At 43.7% G+C, this 23,530-nt stretch overlaps 2 protein-coding genes and 1 long non-coding RNA gene across 23 annotated transcripts in view; 1 reads left to right on the top strand and 2 right to left on the bottom strand.

Moving 5' to 3' along the window:
- The window catches only part of SGSM3 (small G protein signaling modulator 3), a 59,772-nt gene extending 54,572 nt beyond the window's left edge, over positions 1 to 5,200 (bottom strand). For 13 of the 20 annotated variants that reach the window (XR_014784301.1, XR_014784299.1, XR_014784298.1 and 10 more), the window contains exon 1: positions 5,147 to 5,200. The gene's annotated coding sequence lies outside the window, so the exon portion shown is untranslated. Of the gene's footprint in view, positions 1 to 4,685 lie in introns of all 20 variants that reach the window. The other 7 variants (XR_014784300.1, XM_084809912.1, XM_084809917.1 and 4 more) reach the window with 1 other exon arrangement.
- Positions 5,201 to 5,320: 120 nt separating this feature from the next.
- Positions 5,321 to 23,530, top strand: part of LOC146339665 (uncharacterized) — a 22,277-nt gene continuing 4,067 nt past the window's right edge. For both annotated transcript variants that reach the window (XR_014784294.1, XR_014784295.1), the window contains exons 1-2: positions 5,321 to 5,529; positions 13,969 to 14,124. This is a non-coding gene — a long non-coding RNA (uncharacterized LOC146339665). The remainder of the gene's footprint in view (positions 5,530 to 13,968; positions 14,125 to 23,530) is intronic.
- The window catches only part of ADSL (adenylosuccinate lyase), a 27,796-nt gene continuing 15,272 nt past the window's right edge, over positions 11,007 to 23,530 (bottom strand). The window contains exons 8-13 of the mRNA XM_084809906.1: positions 23,328 to 23,397; positions 20,753 to 20,900; positions 19,024 to 19,114; positions 14,014 to 14,103; positions 12,236 to 12,412; positions 11,007 to 11,379 (exon numbers count right to left, since the gene is read on the bottom strand). Coding sequence (XP_084666032.1) covers positions 11,293 to 11,379; positions 12,236 to 12,412; positions 14,014 to 14,103; positions 19,024 to 19,114; positions 20,753 to 20,900; positions 23,328 to 23,397 — 663 coding nt within the window. The 3' untranslated portion in view covers positions 11,007 to 11,292. The remainder of the gene's footprint in view (positions 11,380 to 12,235; positions 12,413 to 14,013; positions 14,104 to 19,023; positions 19,115 to 20,752; positions 20,901 to 23,327; positions 23,398 to 23,530) is intronic.

Here is a 23,530-nt window from a genome sequence, read left to right as displayed (position 1 = left end):
GCGGGCACTTCCATGGAAGTTGGGAGGGGAGTTGCGTCGTTGGATCTCCCCCTTTGAGGTTGGACCTCTCTCTCACTGTCCACAGATGGGGAGGTGTGAAACATCCTATGCCCAGGGACACTCTCTCAGGGTCCACAAGACTGCAGCCTTACTTATGGATATGAATGTATCATTGACTGAATTCATTTTTATTAAAATAATTCTAAGTGATCTCACTAAAAATATACATTACAGAGAGAAGCAACTGACTCAAGATAAATATGTTTAAAATCTTCAGTCCTTTAGGTCTTTCCTAAACCGAGCTGGGCCCATGCAAACAAAATAAATTGTTCAACCTGACATGTGGAATTTGTAAAAGCTAAGTATCATGTTGCAAAAAGCAGGGTTGTGACAAATCAAGGACATATTAAGGCCACTCCCTCCATCTACATTTATTGCATCTGTCAAGAATGTCTTCTGCTTTGTTGGTTTAACTGAAGTTGGGAAGGGAGCTCCTCCTCCATATGCAGAAACCAAATATTAACTTGAGGAATTAATGGCATTTATAGGAAACGGATATATTGCCACAACATAGCAGTAACAGAGAGCAGAGGCAAGGGTCAGGATCAGGACAACATCCATTGTGATTTGATTTCGTAAATCAAATTGCTTTCTGCAGACTTAAGAGTGATGTACTTGTTTCAGCAAATATGGGCTTTTGCATAGATGTTTTAAATGACACCACTAGAATCCCACACACAACAAGTCCCAGTTTGGAACGCTGTATAGTGAAACAGAAGATGATTAGCCCTTAACTAAATAAAAGTCTTGTGACACCATCAAAACTCAGATTGATTGTGGCTTTTGCCAACTTGAGCCCATTTGATCAGATGCAAGATTGCATGGCTTTGGTTCAAAAAATCTTGAGCAAACATTAATCTGCTAGTCTTTAAAGGGCTATAAGATTATGCTTGCTGCAGCAAACTAATATGGCTACCTCTCAAAATGCCCCTAAGTAAACTATTGGAAGAAGAGTTTGGGGAATGTATTTCTTCTACACCTGCAGGATGGCTGAGGAGGTGAATGCATCTTGGCAAGGTTGACCTTTCTCCTCTAAATAATGTTCACTACCAGTCTTCATGTGTCTAGCTATAGCCAGTGTCAGGAATTTTCTGTTAGACTTAAGCCCGAAAACTTTTGTTTTTTCAGGAACTGAAGTTGATGGAGTGTAAATGCTCAAGGCCGCTCAGTGATCCTGTGGCTGAACTGACATTTGAACTCCAATCTCCTCTTGTAGTTAAGGTCACACACAATTTATTTATTGATTGATTACATTTCTATACTACCCAATAGCTGAAGCTCTCTGGGCAGTTTACGAAACAAGTTGGCTCACTACATCCCCTGGCTTTCTCTAAAACAGGAACTGAACTTGTAATCTTCATATTCCTGATACAATACATTGTTATTAAAACAAGACCGGCAAATTGTTGATCTTACATTGTTAAGACAAGCTCAGTCATCAGAACCTCACTGTAGAATTCCTTATTTCTAACTTATCTGATTAATTAATTTATTTATTGCATTTATATCCCACCTTTTTTCTGCTTACAAGGCAGCTTACATTCTCCTCCTCCTGCTCTCCACTTTATCCTTACAACAGCAACCCTGTGAGGTAAGTTGGGCTGAGAGTCTGTGACTTGCCCAAAGTCACCCAGTGAGCTTCCAAGGCCGAGTGGGGACTAGAACATGGATCTCCCAGCTCCCAGTCCAACACTCACCGCTGCACCACGCTGGCTCATTATGAATGGAAAGAAAGCAATTTCCTTTTTGGAACTGACATGCAGTAGGTTCTGTCTGTCTCCAACCACAGGGATCTTTTCTAATTCATCTTCTAGTTCTGTAGCAGCACAGAACTGGAAAAATATTTCCAGCTCCTATGAGCTAGATCAACGTTTTAGGAACCAGCCCTCCACAGAGCTGAAAACCACATCAAATTCCTCAGTACCAACACTGAATGTTTAAACCAGGCCTTTTCCAATGCTGCATCAGAATAATGAATTGAACTGCAAAATACCCCTATAAATTCAAAGAATTATGTTACACAAGAAAATTAATCCCAAATACTGTTTCCTTTTGCCTCATTACATAGCAGGAAAATAAGCTTGTTTTCTTCAGGGCACAACTGTTGCTTTTATATTCTCTCAAACATCACTGCAACAGAAGGTCACAAAGTAGAACATTAGACAATTAAACTGAAGGTTGAAATTCTGAAATCTAAAGAAACTAAACTGCTGAAATTCAACTAACCTTTACTTTTTTGTAGGTAAGAAATACCAAACAAACACCACACTAGAAGAATTTTGTCATCTGATCTTAGATACGTTTGTGGTAGTATTCGATCTCACAAAGGCTCAAGTTATTCTGGTACATTTTCCCTGGAGGTTTTCCCTTCTCTGTATTTTCTTGCATAAGGACTTACATAAAACATTTGATTTCTCTTTTCCTAGTAACTGATGAAATTAAGCAGACAGTGTAGTGGTGTCATGGCTCTTAAGAAAAGGAATACACACATGTAGCTCAATTCTATGCATATTTACGCAGAAATAAATCCCACTGGGTTCTATGGACTTAATCCTAAATAAATGTACCTAGCATAGTAATCCTACACTTACTAAGAAGTCAGTCACACTGACTGAAGGATCAGGCTGTTACAATAAAATCATATATGGTTAATTGGGAGTAAGTCCAGCTGAACTTAGTGGGACTTACTTCTAGGAAAACATGCATAAGGTTGGGCTGCTAAAGTTGAAAAGGCCAAGTGATTGATCACTTGCAATAAGCAACCTCAAAGGGAGAAATAGATGGCACTGCAGGGGGTGGGAGGAAGGGGGAAAATTTGAAAGACAGATATCTGAAAGTCTGGGACACATAACAAATTAGTGAAACCCAAAATAAATACAGAGCATGCAAGAGGCATGGAACAACCCCAATTAAATCTAACCATGAAAGCTTTTTAAAAAGTGAGTCACAAAACTGCAGAGTAGACCTGTGAGTCACTAGACACAACAAAAAGAAAACTTTCTGTGAGATACAGAATATCACTATCACTCCAGATTAAAGGGAAACATAACCTTTTCATAAAATGTAGCTTGAGGTTTAGAATTTACCAGAACTAACTACACCCACATAGTATGAATCCTAATCAATTTATTGGGGGGGGGGAAACAGATCAAAGGTATTGAAGCTCAAAAGCTATGCTTCATCTGAATTTGATTCTCTTAAGCTGCAATGATTCTCTGTATTGCAGCAAAAAAGCAGGGAAAGGCCAAACTAATGCCAGGTGGTTGTATAGATGAAAATCTCATTCTCAACAGGAACAGGAGCAGAGAGACTGCAGATTCATAGAGTAAATGCAGAAGACAAACGGGTTCTTTCAGGAAAGGCTAGGTAGGTGAAATACTTGCAAACAGGAATTTGCTTGTGGGGTGGGGGAGAATACACCTCACAGCACTAATATGCATAGACCTGCATATACATTGTGGACAGCTTCTGAGTATTTGTTAAACTAATGAGGGAATGGGATATCTTGCTTCATGGGCTAAGGTAAAACACATAAGCCTAGTTCTGTCTGCACAGTCCCTTCTAGAAAAAAAATAGGTGTGTTTTTACAGTGACTAGTGCAGAATTAGATAGGATTTAAACATATAATTAGAGGAAGTATGAATAGATGGAGATAGGTAGCAGAAAAACTGGGAGTGAGAATTACAGCAGCAGGATTAGTAGAGAAAAAAGCACTACACAGGATGTTTTATGTCAATATGAGTGTGTGCAAAAGCTGGTGTCTCTTATGAAATACTAACACTTCAGTTTTACAGGGGCATCCCTTAAAAATGTCATGCTAGTCTCCTCTATATAATATTCCCCATAATACAAACTAGTTAATATACACTTATTCAAGTGACAGAACAAAGGAGAGCCATGTTGTCATTAAGAAGATAAGGATCTCCTTAGCTGGTTACACACTTCCTACCTAACCCTCTTTTCCCCATTCCCACATATTACAAGACATACAAAAATCATAGGTAGCTGTGCTGGTTCATTGGAAAAGAAAAAGAAAAACATCCCAAAGCTCCAGTAGGGTAATGGTGTAATGTTGAGTGAATTCGATTAGATTGTGCTAGCTGAAAAGCATTCTAATCTAATTAAGCCTGCATAACAGTTCCTGCACTCCCTCTTAAGACTGTTACAAACGGCAGAGTTTGGAACTTTTTCATCATGTGCAGCTTTCTCTTCCTCCCTCTCCCCTGTCACTTTGCGTAGCATCCAGCCACAGGAGACGTTCTGGAGAGCTGCTCACTACTTTCTGACATTTTAGTTTTCCCTCATAAAGGCATTACAAGTAGAAGCCTTATGAGCAGGGATACTCCAGTTCCGGTATACTTGTTCTTACTGACATCAGCTTTTATCTGCGCGGCGCTTTGCTTTGTTTTGTTTTAGAAAGGGGACTTAAGAATTAATCCTAACACGTTCTGTCGGTTTTCGTTTAGACCAGGTGCCTACTATCAGTTGTGGCGTTGCTCCGCGGAACAGGATGCCTCCCAGTCCCTCTCCAGTTTTCCCGAGAGATTTGTAGAGCGTCGTCTCCTTCCTGACCAGCCTGAGCCCTGGTCTTAATAATTTCTTAATCAGTTTCTTAATGACCTTACCGGTATCGGAGAAGATGAGGAGGAGGAGGGGGAGGAACGGAGATGTTCGAGGATTCCTGCCACTCCATGCCCAGCCTGCCGGTTTCCCCAACCCACATTTACACCGCATGACTCGTCAGTCCGGTCCTTCACCTGCCTTTGGCAGCTCGTCCAACTATCTGTTTGGCCCTAGGCCTGCCGGGGCCAATCCTTTTGTTTACTCTCCGGCTTCCCATCCTCAACCCGTCACGGCGAGGGAGGGCCTGGCCCTCAGTCTGTCCACACACCAACCAGCGCCCGCTCCGTCACGTCTGTGTATGAGTCCGTGTCTCTCCTTAATCGTCACCGCCTCCCCGTTCACTCCACACGAACCGCCCCCTCTCCTCGCTCGCTGCCGCCTATTCTCCTGCTCCCTCGGTGAAGGGCATCGCACTCCGCCTCTCCCTCACACGCACCCACCTCCGCACGCGAAGCAAACCTACCTCGTACACGGCTTCTGACTTCTCCCCTCATCCCGTTCCCGTCAGCGCCTACCTAATCCATAACGCATGCGCAGCACCGGGGAGGGGGAGGGGAGGGGGAAAGAGGGCAACGCGAAGCATTACGGGAAGTGTAGTTGCTACGTACTTCTAAACCAGGACTTGAAAGGGGGAATTAGGATGACAATTTTCGTAGCGTATAAATGCGGAGTCTTGATTCCTTTGGACGCCATTTTCCCTCGCCCCGGGAAAAAAGTGACAGCTGCCCATACGAAACAGGGGAGAAATCTTTAGTGTAGACTAAGACTTTAGTGAAGCTGGGTTTGGGCAGCACAGCATAGTCTCTCCGGGTCTCCCCTCCCCACCCAAAAAAGGTAGAATCGAAGGTAGGACTCCATGCTCTTTCAAATTCCTCTTATTTCTCGTGTGTGTGTGTGTGTGTGTATGAGGGAGAGAGAGAGACAGAGAAAAAGAAAACATTATTTTAGATTTTAAACATTAACAAATGGGCTACGAATACAGCCTTTTATGTTTTGTATCAGTATTTTATGGTTCAAAGTTTTGTTTTGTGAACAGCTGAGAGATCTTTGCTTACTGGGTGGCATAAAAATGTAATAAAGGCTCAATCCTATGCATGTTTAGACAGAAAAAGTCCTATGATTCCCAGCAAACCCCAGCCAGCCTTGCTGGAGTATACTGTGAATTGTAGGACTTTTTCTGTCTAAACATGCATAAGATTGCACCAGAAATATTGTTATTGTCGCTATACTGCAGGCTGGGGGTGGTGGGCCATGTTGGTTTCCGATACTCATTCAATGTAGCCTTCTGTTGTTATCCCCACCCTACAAATTGGAGCATAGAGAGGCCACTGAGAAATTGAGGCATATGACAGCTCTATAATATAGCCCACCATTAATATTGCAAGTTGGAGGTTAATTAAAAAACTGCTTTACAGCGACACCACCAATGTCGTCGTGATATTATGCAATGTGAGCTAAAGCTGAGGGGGAGTAGTTTACAAAAACCCTGTAATGTAGTTCAGTGTTATCTATTAAAGAAAGTTTAATGAACTGTACAACAACCAGGATTGTTAAAACAATGCCTTAAAATGTTGCAGTGGAAATTACACCTTCCCTCTCCTGCATCACTTTCTGTCTATGGATGTTTATTCTGCTAAAAAAAAAAAAAAATCCCCCATACAGGTAGTAGCAAAGGTAAATCTAGTTAAAACTGCTGTGCTCCCTTAAACCCCACTCCCAGCCTAAACCAGAGCTCCATTGAACGCAGAATGCCTTGGTGCGTTATTGACTTTCACACAGACACGCTGTGCTTTTATTGTCCCTCACAAAGGGTAAAATGGGGGAGAGAGAAGAGAATCAGGGCAAACCAGTCCCCGTTTGCAACTCTATTTTTAACTCTATGCCCCGCAAGCCTCTTGCAGGTCATGAAAACTGTGCTGCAGGCTACTATGCTTTCCTGTAGCACTGTTCCTATACATTCCTTTCTGTAGATCTCTATGGTCTGGTCCAGTCTTTTCCTGCCTTGTTGGGGACCCCTGCAGGCCCCTCAAAATGTCAGATCTTTAGATTCTGAAAGCTAACTATATATGTACACTCCAGTGAAAGTTTCTAGGTCAGGCTTGGGCCTCAGACAGCCCACAGGTCTAAAGCCTGTTTTCAGCACAGGGCTCAACCACACCCAGAAACCTTATCCTGAAAAGACCAGCTGAGCCTGTATATATAGCTCAGAAAGGCACCCTCAACAGGAACTCTGATCATTTTACAGAACAATCCAAAGTGGGTAGGGGGAGGAACAATGCAAAGTGGGTAGGGGGAGGAACAATCCAAAGTGGGTAGGGGGAGGGAAAATCCACAGTGGAGGAACCATCAAATCCCAAGCCCTGCCAGGTTTGCATCAGTAGGGCAGAATGGGGCCAATGAGACTGGATGGAAAATAAGTATGTCAGATCTAGGGCTGGCATATGTTTTCCCTCATTCCAGGGATGTTTTGGGGGTAATGGGAGGGCTTTGGATCCAGCAGGTCCAAGGACTGCCTGGATTCGCCAAGGACTATTCCCTTTTCCAGGTTCTGCCATTGGAGCACTGATAGTGGAGCAGCAAGGACAGAGGTTTCCACACCAGCACACAGGAGGCCTGTGAGGGTAGATCTCTCTCTCCATGGGCAGAGAAGATCTGCACCATCCTATGGTCCCTGGGATGCTCTTCCAGGAACCTTAAGATTGCAGTCTTAATTGTATATTTCCTCACTGGCTATGAAATTGTCTTGGTAGTAGCTTAGTAAATCTAGAAAAACCCTATTTTGTTTGTGTGCATGAACTCTTTGAAGTCATACCAGCAGCAGCAGAGGGCAGCAGCTTTAAAGACCAGGGGAAGGGGCAAACGTGGACTATCTGCTCCTTCTTAGCTGCTGTTCTCTTTTATCTCTTTTATATTCTTTTAAACTGTTGTATATTTTATATCTTAATATTTTAATATGTGCCTGGGAGGACTATTGGACAACTCAGGGGGTGGGGGAGGTGCCACCATAACTGTGGTCATGGGCAGGGGGAGGTATGGCGTTGGGGGATTAACAGGCCAGCTGAGGAGAAGAGGGGCTAGACACCTTACAGCTGTCCCCTCTTCTGGTTCTTCCCCCAACCTGATGGTTCCTGGCAGCCTTACCAGTCTGCCCTCGGGTCTGGTGGTGCTGCTGCTGAATGCCAGGTCGGCCCAAAATAAGACCTCCCTCATCCATGATTTGATTGTGGATGAGGGGGCTGACCTGGCATGTATTACTGAGACCTGGGTGGGGGAACTGGGAGGGGTCACTCTCTCCCAGCTGTGCCCTCCTGGGTACTCAGTGCAGCACCAACACCGACTTGAGGGTCGGGGAGGGGGGGTTGCCGTGGTCTGTAGGAATTCAATCTCCCTCTCCAGGCTTCCTGCTCATTCGAGTACAGATCTTGAGTGTCTGTACCTTGTGTTGGGTACCCAGGACAGATTAGGGATTCTGTTGGTGTACCGCCCACCCCGCTGTCCATCAGACTCCCTGCCTGAGCTGACGGAGGTGGTCTCGGACTTGGTGTTGAGGACCCCCAGGATGATGGTCCTGGGGGATCTCAACTTCCATGCCGAGGCCGCTGTATCCGGGGCGGCTCAGGACTTCATGGCCGCCATGACGACCATGGGGCTGTCCCAACATGTCATTGGCCCAACGCATATAAAAGGACACATGCTTGATCTGGTTTTCTCGACTGGGCAGGAGGATGGTGATCTGAAAGTAGAGGAATTAACATCTGTCCCTTTGTCATGGTCAGATCACTTCCTGCTGAGGTTTAGACTTCTGGCGGCCTTTCCCCTCTGCAAGGGTGGGGGACCTATTAAAATGGTCCGCCCCCGGAGATTAATGGATTCCGATGGATTCCAGAGGGCTCTGGGGGATTTTCCTGCTGGTATGGCTGGTGCTCCTGTCGAAGCCCAGGTCGCTCTGTGGAATGCAGAGATGACTCGGGCGGTTGACACGATCGCACCCAAGCGCCCTCTCCCTCTGAGCAGAGCCCGGCCAGCTCCTTGGTATACACCTGAGCTGAGGGCAATGAAGCAAGAGGGGAGACGGCTAGAACGCAGGTGGAGGAAAACTTGTGCTGAGTCTGACCGAACACAGGTAAGAGCCCACTATCGAGCCTACTCTGTGGCGGTGAGGGTGGCAAAGAGGCAGTTCTTTTCCACCAGCATTGCATCTTCTCAGTGTTGCCCGGCGGAGCTTTTCCGAGTGGTTCGCAGCCTGTTACATTCTGGGCCAGGGAGAGAGACGGTGGAACCCTCGGTAGCACGCTGTGACGAGTTTGCGCAGCACTTTGAGGATAAGGTCGCTCAGATTCGTCATGAATTGGACACCACGATTAATGCAGTTCCATTGGTAGAGGCGTTCAGAGCACCGTCTGGTCCAGTTTTATTGGATGAGTTTCAGTTACTGAGGCCTGAGGATGCGGACAAGGTGCTTGGCCAAGTCCGATCGACCACTTGTGTGCTTGACCCTTGCCCTTCATGGCTTATTAAATCAAACAAGGAGGGGTTGTCCGCTGGGTCCAGGAGGTTGTAAATTCCTCCTTGAGAGAGGGAGTGGTGCCTGCCGCTTTAAAAGAGGCAGTAATTAGACCACTCCTGAAAAAGCCTAACCTGGACCCAGAGGATGTTAACAATTATTGGCCAGTGGCCAACATCCCCTTCCTGGGCAAGGTGCTTGAGCGGGTGGTTGTAGGACAGCTCCAGGCACTCTTGAATGAAACGGATTATCTAGATCCATTTCAATCGGGCTTCAGGCCTGGTTTTGGAACGGAAACTGCCTTGGTCGCCCTGTGGGATGACCTCTGCCGGGAGAGGGACAGGGGGAGTGCGACCCTGTTGATTCTCCTGGACCTCTCAGCGGCTTTCGATACCATCGACCATGGTATCCTTCTGGATAGGTTGTCTGGGTTGGGAGTTGGAGGCACTGCACTACAGTGGTTCCGCTCCTACTTGGATGGCTGATTCCAGAAGGTGGTGCTGGGGGATTATTGCTCTGTGCCATGGCAATTGTGCCATGGGGTTCCACAGGGCTCTATTCTATCCCCCATGCTGTTTAACATCTACATGAAACCGCTGGGGGAGGTTATCCGGAGGTGTGGGCTGAGGTGCCATCAATATGCGGATGACACCCAGCTCTACCTCTCTTTCTCATCAAAACCAGGTGAGGCAGTGGCTGTTCTGAACCAGTGCCTGGGCACAGTAATGGACTGGATGAGGGCTAATAAACTGAAACTCAATCCAGACAAGATGGAGGTACTGTTAGTGGGTGGTTCGTCTGCCCGGCTAGGTGATATTCAACCTGTTCTGGAGGGGGTTGCACTCCCCCTAAAGGATCAGGTTCGTAGTTTGGGGGTGCTCTTGGATCCAGAACTGTCACTTGAGGCACAGGTGAACTCAGTGGCATGGAGCACTTTTTATCAGCTTAGGCTGGTATACCAACTACGCCCTTATCTGGACAGAGATAGCCTAGCTACAGTTATCCATGCTCTGATAACTTCTCGTCTGGATTACTGCAATGCGTTATACGTGGGGCTGCCTTTGAAAACGGTCCGGAAACTTCAGCTGGTCCAAAATAGGGCAGCAAGATTGTTAACAGGGACTGGCCTGCGAGCTCATATTACGCCAGTACTTTTCCAGCTGCACTGGCTGCCAGTCCATTTCCGGGCCCGATTCAAAGTGCTGGTGTTAACATTCAAAGCCCTTAACGGCTTGGGGCCAGGTTATCCGAAGGATCGCCTCCTCACATATGTGCCTGCCCGGACCTTAAGATCATCATCAGCGGCCCTTCTCCGTGAGCCCCTGCCAAAGGAAGTGAGGCGGGTGGCTACTAGGAGGAGGGCTTTTTCTGTTGTGGCACCCCGGCTCTGGAATGAGCTCCCTAGTGAGGTTCGCCTGCCGCCTACATTGTACTCTTTTCGGCGCCAGGTGAAGACCTTTTTATTTTCCCAGGCATTTTAGCTTTCTAAATTTTTATCTTTGCTGTTTTAAATCTGTATTTTAAACTCCTGCACTGCTGCTAGGTTTTATTGTGGTTGCATTGTTATATTGTGGTTTTAATGTTCTATATATTTTAAATTGTTTTATTGTGTGTTGTTTGGTTTTAGTTTTTGTGAACCGCCCAGAGAGCTTCGGCTATTGGGCGGTATAGAAATGAAATAAATAAATAAATAAATAAATAATACCAACCTCTCTAGTTTCAGTGCGGCTCATTCTAAGCAGACAATGGCTTCATATCTTTGTATGTTTCAGCCACTCCTGTTTTGTAGCCAGCAAGTTGAACATATTGTACCAAGAAACACTGCACCATATTTTATAGGTTCTCTTGTTTTGGCTGACAGTTGCAATTGCTATCTGCAATAGTGTTTCAGGTTTGTTTTCCTGACCAGAGTGCGAACCTTTGAAAATTGCAATTACAATTTAAGTATTTAAATTGACTTTTTCACTTTTTCTCCAGAAGTATTATCTGCCCATATGATTTTCCAGACATGTTGCAGAAACATCTAAGACCAAATTCATACTTCAGATATAGGCATTTAAAAAAATTTATTGTCCTTTCCACACATGCCCAAATGACACGCTAATTCAAAGAGATAGCTCCATTTTCACACCCATCTTGTTTTGATAAGGGGTCAGCATTGGGTGGACCTCTTCTTTCAGGAATCTTGCCACCTGTTGTGAAGGAAAGGAGAAAAAAGGTTAGAACAATAATCTGGATCAAGTACTTACTAGCCCTAGCATATTAACCAGCAATCCTATGCTGGCTGGAGCATTCTGAGAGTTGTAGGCCTTTTTTTCTGTCTAAACATGCATAGGATTCCACTCTTACTGTTTTACACACCGCTAAGTAACTCAGAAAGGCTTGGATCAAAAGGTACAGGAAGAACAGGTAAAGGGAAAAAAATGGATACATAGATTTGTCACTGCCCAAAGCCTACCAGTTAACAACTAAGAGGAAATGGTAGTGGTACAAGAAACAAATTCTTTCAAGAGATATGCCAAGAATTTTGCACATACTGCTCCTGTTGAAGAATGTTTACATAGGACTAACAATGCACTACGCATTGTACACAAAGAATTGCCTGATCCAATCTACAGAGCTCCCAAATCACATTAAACCAGTAAGGTAGGGTGGGGCACGCCATTTAGAATAAAATGTCAGGAATAGTTCAGGAGAAAGTCATGCAGCAATGGATGAAGGAAACAGCTTAACTGAATAGGAGGGAAAGCTGGTCCAGGTACAAGGGAGAGTACGGCAGAAGGGGAAAAAAGCAGCAACAGATGAACTTTATTTATTACATTTCTATACCGTCTAATAGCCATAGCTCTCTTGTATCAAATGGAGTAATAAAAATGGGTGCAAGGGGAGACAAAGGGGGAAATGGTCATGCCTGTTGATCAACTGCTACTCCCAGCATCCCTCACTACTGGCTAGGCTGGAAGGCCACAAGTTCCACAGCCCTGCTTTAGGATGACTAGAGCACACAGCAACGTTATAAGGTCTTCAGTCTTTTTTTGTCCTTCTTACCTGCTGAGGAGCACGTCCAGTAAAAGATGTGGGCTCCAGGAGAGTTTCCAGCTGACCTTGGATAGGGCTGAAGTAGGGATCAGCACGAATACGTGCAATGAGATCATTATCACCCCCCTCCTGCTTCACAACAGCAGCTGCTTGTTGGGACAGAACCCGTATTTTCTCATGACAATCCTAGAAAAAAGAAATGAACTAATGAATTAGGAAACATGCTAAACTTCCTTCAGGGAGGGCAGGGGGCTACATTCCAGCAGTGGACAGAGCCAAAGGGTGATCTGGCACTCTCAAAAGTACAGCACAATCCTTTGCATGTATACTCAGAAGTAAGTCCCACTGACATGAATTGATCCCATGTAAGTAAATGTTCATAGGTTGCAAGAAGAGCACCACAAAATTACAAGCCACAATAACAGTCAGTTTCAGGAATCTACAGACCTCCCACAATCAGAAGTCACTCACCATTCCAGCTCAATTACTCACAAATAAGCATGAATACAACTGACAAAGCCAAGCCACAAATAATATTCAGAGCTGCACTTTCAAATATCTGCAACCCCTCTTGTTACCCAGAAGGAAGACTGAAAACCAACCTCAAATCAAATAAAGTTCTTTGAAGAAAATGAAATTTTAAAAAATCATTTGTAGTCCTATTTTTAACACACACACACTACAGAAGTAAATTGTGATCTTTACTGAGGTTTAGACGTGCCTGCATGGGAGCATCAGCAGGTAGACTTTAGCTGTGACTGAGCAGCAACTCCAGAGCAGAATGACAAGCCCCAATTACGCTTTTTCTTTTTACTCCTGCCTCCAACAGCTGCCCAAAACTAACCAACTCTCAGACTAGTGACTCAAAGAGCTAATAGCCAAGGATTAGCAAGGGCCCCTGTTGAGAACAAATGAGGACTTCCAGAACAGCAGGAACAGTCTTTGTTAATCCTGGGCTATTTTTCTTTAAGCTTTGCTGTTAGTTCTTTGAAGCACCTTGCTCAGCACTAGTTAGTTGGAAGTCCTCTGCAAATGACCGGAAGGTCATTTAGAAGCAAGGAGGAAGCCAGACTGTGTGGGAAAAGACAACATTCTGGCAGCAGCCAAGAAACGAAACAAAAATAAGACAGGATCAAAGGCAAAGGAGTGTGGTGAAGGGAACAGGGCATGCCAGCTGGGAGGGCCGTGCAAGCTGGACTGGGGAATGGGGTGAGCCAGATTAGGCCATGGGGCAGAGATGCCCCATGCTTGCTTTATAGGAAGGAAAAAACAGAGAATAAACTTGCCATCTTACAGAAGGCTCCCTGCTTGGAGAAAATGTGACAGATATGGGAAATCTGTGAGGTTCAAATCTTAGGGACCTGATGCCTCCTGAAAGCAGCAGCTCCACATCAAGGTTTTGCCCTCCCTCTTTGTAATGGGTTATACAACTTTCTCCATCTTTAGCTCCCAGTTTCAAAACCCATGATTTAAAGCAGAAAATGCTGCTAGTCTGTAATTGCCTTCGCAGTATCAACATACAAGCAACTCCCACCTGGGCAAAGACAGGTCTGTTTGTTAGTAATATATAACATTAATGCCTTCCCAGGAGGATGAACTTGTAAAAATTAGAGTTCTGCAGCCAGTCTTTCTTCTCTACAACATGAGGAGATGCAGTTAAGAGGATTAACTACAAAGAGTAACAACTCCAAAATACTGGTTTCATTATCATCTTATAATCTCTCTGTTCATCATGTATAAAGTCCCTTCAGGAGCCTGTGAATAAGAACCTGAATAAGAATACATACCTGGCGATTGCCCCCAGCTTTCACCATAGCCATTATAATATTTTCTGTGGACATGAAAGGCAACTCCTGTTGAATACGTCTTGCAATTACCTGAAGTAGCCATAAAAAATAGTAAGTACATCCTAGACTGGGTAAGTCAATCTCTGTGTTACTCTCTATTGCTTATTTATTCAGGGAGGAATCATAGCTCATTGGTAAAACACATGCTTTACCTGTAGATGTATTAGTAGCACATATTGTGAAAGATCTCTGCCCAAGACCACAGAGAACTGCTGCCAGTCTGAGTGGACATTATTGGGCTAGATGGACAATAAGGGCGCAATCCTATGCATGTTTACAGAAAAAGGCCCTATAACTCCCAGTATGTTCTGGCCATGCTGGAAGTTGTAGGACTTTTTTCTGTCTAAACATGCATAGGATTGTGCCCCAAGTCTGACTCTCTAAAAGGCAGCTTCCTATGTACCTGGATGGCATGTTCTTGAATACTTTTATAGTTACTATCTAAAATATCTTTGTTTAAATACATTCCATATGGATACAGGCTTAGAACAGAACAGGAAAAATGTTTCTTTATGGGTGCATACAGATACAATGTTTAAAATAGGAAGACACAACAGATGTTTTCCCGAGTGAGCCAGCCTCCTCTCACCTTCACAATGTAAAATGACAGATGTACTAAATAGTGAATGAAATACTGCTTCAGTTGTCAGTCTTGTCCCCGTGCTTCAGGCGTTTAATTTTTAAAACGTCACACATGCATTTGTTCATTTAAACATTGTTGCTGTTCAGTCGTTAAGTTGTGTCCGACTCTTCGTGACCCCATGGACCATAGCACGCCAGGCCTTCCTGTCCTCCGCTCTCTCCCAGAGCGTGCTTAAGTTCATATTCATTGCATCGGTGATGCTATCTAGCCATCTCATCCTCTGCCTTCCCCTTCTCCTTTTGCCTTCAATCTTTCCCAGCATCAAGGTCTTTTCCAGTGACTTTTCTCTCCGCATTAGGTGGCCAAAATATTTGAGCTTCAGCTTCAGTATCTGTCCTTCCAATGAGCACTCAGGGTTGATTTCCTTTAGGATGGACTGCTTGGGCCTCCTTGCAGTCCAGGGGACTCGTAAGAGTCTTCTCCAGCACCACAGTTCGAACGCATTAATTCTTCGGCGCTCAGCCTTCCTTATAGTCCAGCTCTCACAGCCATACGTTACTACTGGGAAAACCATAGCTTTGAATATACGAACTTTTGTCGGCAAGGTGATGTCAATGCTTCTTACTATGCTGTCTAGGCTTGCCATAGCTTTCCTCCCAAGGAGCAAGCGTCTTTTAATTTCATGGCTACAGTCACCATCTGCAGTGACTGGAGCCCAAGAAAATAAAATCTGTCACTGCTTCCATTTCTTCCCCTTCTATGTGCTAGGAAGTGATGGGGCCAGATGCCATGATCTTAGTCTTTTTAATGCTGAGTTTCTAACCAGCTTTTGCACTCTCCTCTTTCACCCTCAACAAGAGGCTCTTTCGAACCTCTTTGCTTTCTGCCATTAGGGTGGTATTGTCTGCATATCTGAGGTTGTTGATAATTCTCCCGGCAATCTTAATTCCGACCTGTGATTCATCCAACCCGGCGTTTCTCATGATGTACTCTGCATATAAGCTAAATAAGCAGGGCGACAATATACAGCCTTGTCATACTCCTTTCCCAATTTTGAACCAATCGGTTGTTCCATGTCCGGTTCTTACTGTTGCTTCTTGACCCTCGTACAGGTTTCTCAGCAGACAGGTAAGGTGGTCTGGTACTCTCATCTCTTTAAGAATTTGCCACAGTTTGTTGTGATCCACACAATCAAAGGCTTTAGCGTAGTCAATGAAGCAGAAATAGACGTTTTTCTGGAATTCTCTTGCTTTCTCCATGATCCAGCGAATGTTGGCGATTTGATCTCCAGTTCCTCTGCCTCTTCGAAACCCAGCTTGTACATCCGGTAGTTCTCGGTTCACATACTGCTGAAGCCTAGCTTGTAGGATTTTGAGCATAACCTTGCTGGCATGTGAAATGAGTTTAACTGTATGTTAGTTTGAACACTCTTTGGCATTTCCCTTCTTTGGAATTGGAATGTAAACTGACCTTGTCCAGTCTTGCAGCCACTGTTGAGTGTTCCAAATTTGTTGGCATATTGAGTGCTGCACTTTAACAGCATCATCTTTTAGGATTTTAAATAGCTCAGCTGGAATACTGTCATCTCCGCTAGCTTTGTTGTTACTAATGCCCACTTGACTTCACTCTCTAGGATGTCCGGCTCAAGTTCAGTGACCACACTATCATGGGTATCAGGGACATTAAGATCTTTCCTGTATAGTTCTTCTGTGTATTCTTTCCACTTCTTCTTAATCTCATCTGCTTCTGTTAGGTCCCTGCCTTCTTTGTCCTTTATCATGGAATCCCGTCTTAGCACAAAACGTTCCCTTGAGATCTCTGATTTTCTTGAAAAGATCTCTAGTCTTTCCCATTCTATTGTTTTCCTCAATTTCTTTGCATTGTTCATTTAAGAAGGCCTTCTTGTCTCTCCTTGCTATTCTCTGGAACTCTGCATTCAGTTGGATATATCTTCCCCTTTCTCCCTTGCTTTTCGTTTCCCTTCTTTCCTCAGTGACTTGTAAAGCCTCATCAGACAGCCACTTTGCTTTCTTGCATTTCTTTGTCTTTGGGATGGATTAAGTTGCTGCCTCCTGAACAATGTAACGGGCCTCCGTTCATAGTTCCTCAGGCACTCTGTCTATCAGGTCTAATCCCTTAAATCTATTCCTCACCTCCACTGTATATTCATAAGGGATATGATTTCGGTCATACCTGAATGGTTTAGCAGTTTTCCCTACGTTCTTCAATTTAAGCTGAAATTTTGCGATAAGAAGCTCATAACCTGAGCCACAGTCAGCTCCAGGTCTTGTTTCTACTGACTGTATAGAGCTTCTCCATCTTTGGCTGCAAAGGACATAATCAATCTGATTTCGATATCGACCATCTGGTGATGTCCATGTGTAGTGTCGCCTCTTGTGCTGTTGGAAAAGAGTGTTTGCTATGATCAGCGTGTTCTCTTGGCAAAACTCTATTAGCCTTTGTCCTACTTCATTTGCTACACCAAGGCCATGCTTGCCTGTTATCCCGGTGATTTCTTGACTTCCTACTTTAGCATTCCAATCGCCTATGATGAAAAGGACATCTTTTTTTTGGTGTTAGTTCTAGAAGGTGTTGTAGGTCTTCATAGAACCGATCAACCTCAGCTTCTTCAGCCTCAGTGGCTGGGGCATAGACTTGAATTACTGTGATGTTGAATGGTTTGCCTTGGATTTGTACTGAGATCATTCTATTGTTTTTAAGATTGTACCCCAGTACTGCTTTTCCCACCCTTTTACTGACTATGAGTGCTACTCCATTTCTTCTAGGGGATTCTTGCCCACAGTAGTAAATATGATGGTCACCTGAATTAAATTTGCCCATGCGTGTCCATTTTAGTTCACTGATTCCCAAGAAGTCGATGTTCAATCTTGCCATCTTATGTTTGACCACCTCCAGCTTACCTTGATTCATTCATCTTACATTCCAGGTTCCTAAAAAATATTGTTCTTTACAGCATCGGACTTTCTTTTCACCACCAGACACATCCACAGCTGAGTGTCCTTTTGGCTTTGGCCCAGCCACTTCACTCTTTCTGGTGCTACTTGGAAATTCCCTCTGCCCTCTGCTCTTCCCCAGTAGTATATTGGACACCTTCCAACCTGAGGGGCTCATCTTCTGGCGTCATATCTTTTAGCCTTGTGATACGTTCCATGGGGTTTTCTTGGCAGGAATACTGGAGTGGGTTGGCATTTCCTTCTCCAGTGGACCACATTTTGTCAGAACTCTCCGCCATGACCTGTCCGTCTTGGGTGGCCCTGCACAGCATAGCTTATGGCTTCACTGAGTTACACAAGCCCCTTCGCCACAACAAGGCAGTGATCCATGAAGGGGTCATTTAAGCATACAAAGATGTAAAAGCTTGATCAATTTAACAAGAGTAGCAAAACTATTCTGGAGATGAGTTCAGGATGTTACAGGTGCTAGGCAACCAGCACTGTGCACAGTTGCATATTTGCAAAACTGTTTTATTTTCTTGAGCTTGGCCCTGGAAAATGGTTTGTTTGAACGTAACATGGTGAATGTGCTTCCAAAGCATTCTCCCCAGCTCCAACAATGTTATGCCTGTTCATACCCAAGTATACTCCTTTTAGAAATGCCATGTAGCAATTCTTTATCCTGCTAGCTTATTTGTTATTTTAATTATTAATGTACTGAATATTGTTTATTATTTTCTATGGTTATTTATTTTATATTTTAAAGTATGTTCTAATCCCCTTTGTGAAAAGCAGGCTAGAAATCTAGCAATAATAAAATAATCTCTGGTGTGGAGGCCCAAACTTATTTGCCCAGCTCCCCTTCTGATGGTTGGCCGCATGCTGATATCTGTTCAGTAGCATTTATGGCCTTCTACCCCACCCATATGACCACCACTACTCACCAACTGTAATTTAGACAGCAGATATTAATGGGATTGTTTTAAAAACTTTCTAAAAGCCCAGTGCTGGAAGTGGGGATGATAGTTTACAGCAGAGTTTTTCAAACTTTTGTTCTTAAGGAATTCTTTCCATGACTGCTGAGGAACCCCTTGCATGTTGCAGAGGAGTCTGTGAGTGTTTTAGGGTTTACACATGATTTATGTGGGATCTTGGCCAGGCCTCTTGGTCATCACTGTCATCTTGTGTTAACTAAGAGTACACCCTACAACATGTCCATCACCCAGTGGTTGTGCATTGCAACGGAAGACTGGTAGGAGAGATAGGCTGTCTTTTGGTAAAGCTTGTCTGCCATTACTGATCTCAGTGAGGAACCCCTGATAACTTTCCAAGGAACTCCAGATCTCCCTAGAACACAGTTTGAAAAAACACTGTTCTTGCGGGAGTGCTCACACTACTTCTTTTACTTCTTACCTTGGGATATACCACAAGACCTTCAGAAATATTTTGCAGGGTGCTAAGTATTATGTCAGCAGTGAGGAAGGCTTCAGCTAAACACACACGCCTGTAGGGGAAAAATCACAAGAGTAGCAGCATTTTTAACAATTCAGTACCACTTATTTCTTTCCTCATTAACTTTCTTGCTATTCCTATTTTCCCCAGCAGGTAGAGTTTTAAGGAACATTTTACCAGGCTGACCTTTTAGGAATTGGGTTCTTCAATGGTGGTCATCATCCACTGTGAATCCACCCCTCAAAAAAAACTGAAGTTCATTTTTCAGTATCAAAATTAATTTAAAAAGTTTCCTTGATGAACATATGTTTCAAGTATCCCTAAACTGTAGCTTGGAACCTGTAATTTTACTGTGAAATGCTACATTAGGTAACATGTAAAAGTTGAGTTGGAAGGGAACACAAAAGCAATCTAGTCGAACCCTCTGCCTATCCACTACTACAGCCCCCCTAATAGGTGGTCATCCACCCTCTAAAAACCTAGAAAACCCAGACTGCTTGGAAAGTGGTTCCATTGAAATCAAGGAGGCTTAGGCTACAATCCTATACACACTTACCTGGGAATAAGTCCCATTGAACTCAATAGGACTTACTTCTGAGTACACACACATAGGATTGTGCTGTTAATGTAGGGGAAGTAATGTGGTCCAAAATCTACTTGGGCTCTTTAAACTTAAATAACAGTGTCTCCATTACAACAAATCTCTACAACCCTGCCCAACAGGGATAACTTGGATTTGTAGGTTGTGATTCACCCTTGGACTCAGCAGTTACTTTATAAAGTGACTCATACACTTAGGTTGTCCTTTAAAACATTACAAAAGGCAAATATATTCAAGACAATTATAGAAAGAAGATGGTACCAAGCTGCCAGTTAAACTTTAGAACAGGAAAATTAAGACAACTTAAACGCTTACAAGAACGGACATCACAAGCTGTTACAGCTTTTGGCTAGCAGAGGCGACTCTGCTGGAAGTGACCCAACCCAGCATCTTCTCTTTACTTTTATAGTTTTACACTTGAACGTGATCACTGATGTAACTGGTTACTATATTTTTATTCCCACCTCTTTGCATCTTTCCATACGTCCCCTTACGTCACTTGTTGCCCTTTCTCCCAGTGACCTCTGTCCTCACCAAGGGAATTGCACTCTGGGTTCATGTACCCCAGTTTTAACCACAGGATGACACATCTTTGTACTGTCTAGCATCCCCTTCTTACAAAACGCAATCTTTACTTCCATTTTCTACTCTTCAACTGTCCCTTATTTCTATTTATGCCACCCTAGAACAAGCTGACAGTTACATTCTACTTATACCGATGTTTACTTTGTACTTATGCTATCGTCAGCTATAGCCACTTTCATAGCAGACTCCCTTCTGTAGGCTTTATAACCTTTGCTTGTATCTTGGATTGGAGACAGCCTGGTAATCAGGCATTGAGCAAGGGGTTGGACGCGATGGTCTTGTAGGCCCCTTCCAACCCCTTAATTCTATGATTCTATTTTGCTCAGCCTATTCTGTGCACATTCTAATTTCTGAATTACTTCCAAGTAAGTGTGTTTGGATTTTGGGTGCTAAACACAGCATTATAGTGACACTGGTTTGTTTCTTGTGGTTAGTTTCTTCTTTTAATGTCAATATCTAGAGTTTCTCTATTCCATGTCCCAGTGATAAGAATCAGGAATATACCTGTTTGCACTATCATCCAAGGTACGTTCAAACCACTGCACAGAAGTTGTCTGAAGGGGGTCCAGGACCAGAACCATAAGGTGACGAGCTAAACTGCAACAACGCTCTGAACGCATGGGATTCCGTTTATAAGCCATGGCACTTGAACCTGTACAACAGGGGGGAAAAGTGGGCAACATAAGAGGGAAGAGTATGTGGAGGCAAAGTAAGGGAGTAGAATAAAAATATCAGGAAAGTTAATATAGTGTGGCTTTAAGTTGTTTCTCACTGTTACTTTAAAGAAATTACTTAACTCTTCAGAAAAGAGTGTTTACACCTCAGAGAGCCAGTGTAGTGTAGTGGTGAGAGTGACGGACTGGGAGCCGGGAGATCCGGGTTCTAGTCCCCACTTGGCCATGGAAGCTCACTGGGTGACTTTGGGCCAGTCACAGACTCTCAGCCCAACCTACCTCACAGGGTTGTTGTGAGGATACAACGGTGAGGAGGAGGATAATGTAAGCTGCCTTGAGTTCCTTGCGAGAGGGAGAAAGGCGGGGTATAAATGCAATAAATAAATAAATAATAAATAAAACAATCCTTGCCAATATACAAGAATCTTGACTAGACAGCAGAGCTTGCACACAAAAATGGGTAAATCCTGAGATTTTGCCAATATGATGGCATTAGAAGTCAAGATTTACTTACTATATCTAGCTTAAACTACTTGCAAATTAGAGTTTCTGTATAGCAATACAAGATTACGTCAAAGCCCTTAGTTGAATTTATCAACTGTTTTTCTCCAAAACAACAATTCCTAAGCTCTATTCAGACAATCACCTAAATTGGGTGGGCAATCACATGGCCCTCCAACAGCTGTTTGTGTGGGACCCTCTTTCACTGTAAAAACGCTGAGATGGGGGCCAAGGTTAAAGCCTCCTTGCCACCGCAACCTTGAGCAGCATCACTGAGATGGGGAGGAGGTTTTCACCTTGCCCCCATTGCAGCAATTCTCCAGGAAAAGACAGCGCACGAGGAATAATTCCTATGCATTCTTTCCTTGGAGAACTGGGCTCACACCAGACTGATGCTCCAGGGAAAGGGGCCACAGGAGGACTCTCCCCACGTCCCCTCTTTCCCTGGAGAATTGCTGAGATGGGGGTCACATTAATGCATTGCTGCAATGGGGTATGTGTGCACTTACCCTCATCCCAGTGGTACTACTCAGTTAAAGCTTCTCTCCACAGGGATCCGCAGTAGGATTTGGGGGGGGGGGGAAGAGTGTGCGCGCATGTATCTATGTGCTTGTGAGTGCATGTGCAGTTGTGCTTATGCACCTGGGGGTGTGCGGCCCCCAGCCACCATCCTATGTGGCCCTTGATCCGAGGGAACTTGCCCACCAGGAAAGAGCAGCAGTGTAATTTCAGCTTTTGCACTTCTACCTTTCCTCCACACATGAGAAGAGTGAAATCCTTTGCTCTCTCTTTAGAGTAATCCATAGTTCTGTGTTATATCCAAGCTTGGGGAATTTTGGTTTGTTCTAAGCAATGGATCTGAAACCATGGTTTGATCCTGGTATGTTTGAAGTAACTTTGGGTGGAATAAACCACAGTTCCCCAAGTTCAACCATAATGTGGAAATGTGGTTTGTTTGAAAGTGAAAGCGGACATTTTTATTCTCCTTTATATCTTATAATATATAAATTTAACATATTAAGTTTATTATTATTCATATATTGAACTGAAAATGGAAGTATGTAACATACTGGGCTCTTTAGACACAATGTCAAACTACTGTATTTTGTGCTATGAGAACAAAGCTTTGAGGATCCTCAAGTCCCTCCTCTCCTTGAACATAGCGTTTCCCTCTCTCTTTTCTACACTTCACGCAAAGTGTGGTGGCTTGCACACAAAACCCACAATCAAACTATGGTTTTTCAATCCTGGTTTGAAAAGCAAGTGCAAAACATAATTTTCCAGTTTGCCTCAAACTAGAAAAGAAAGTAGGGAATCATTGCAAGGAGTTCGCAAGTCCAAGGTTCCTTGAAGGCTCATTGTCATGGCACTGAGGCATCGAAGCATGGTTTCACATTTCGTCTGAACCTACCTGATGGCTTGGCTCCTGGGGGACCCTGGCTTATTGTGCTTGAGCAGCATGCTGGTGCACACTGCCTGATCACTCCTGCTTGGCTCCTCCTGCAAGTGACATTCTATCCAAGGTCTGTTTATTGTTACCTGCAAACTGAGAACTCTGGCCTGCCTGGGAGAGACAAGCAATAACTTCTAAAGCAATAGCTTCAGACATTTACTGATGGGTATTTTCAAGTTCCATTTAGTTTCAGTGGAAATTATGTGTGCACATCTTCTCACAGTGCTCATTTACATACAAATGGTGGAATATAAATTTGCCAACTGATTCTCTCTGAGACTTGTTAACATAATGTTCCATTTTTATTTCAATTTTAATCATTCTATTATGATATATAAAGCCTTAATGTGTGCAGCATCTCATAAGTGCTACTGAAATAAAGGGCTGGGTGATCAATACAAGTTAAATAAAATAAACAGAGCAAAATCCCATTTCTACACCTACTGCTTACCAATTTGTTCTTTCTCAAAAGGTTCTTCTATTTCTTTGAGGTTGGCCAGAAGGCGAATATCAGTACACATCTAGAAAAAACAAGAGTCAGTTCACACACTGTTCCTAAAAAGCATTAGCATCCATCAGTAATTTTGGAACTAGTTTCCATTATTAACTACTGAGAAAAAAAGACTAATTCATTTCAGATGCACACATGGATCT

Source organism: Heloderma suspectum, chromosome 7, assembly GCF_057233095.1.
Source record: "Heloderma suspectum isolate Gila_16-S chromosome 7, 16-S_ref, whole genome shotgun sequence".
NCBI lineage: Eukaryota > Metazoa > Chordata > Lepidosauria > Squamata > Helodermatidae > Heloderma > Heloderma suspectum.
The sequence above is the reverse complement of the archived record's forward strand: the minus strand, read 5'-3'. Positions and strand labels throughout refer to the sequence as shown.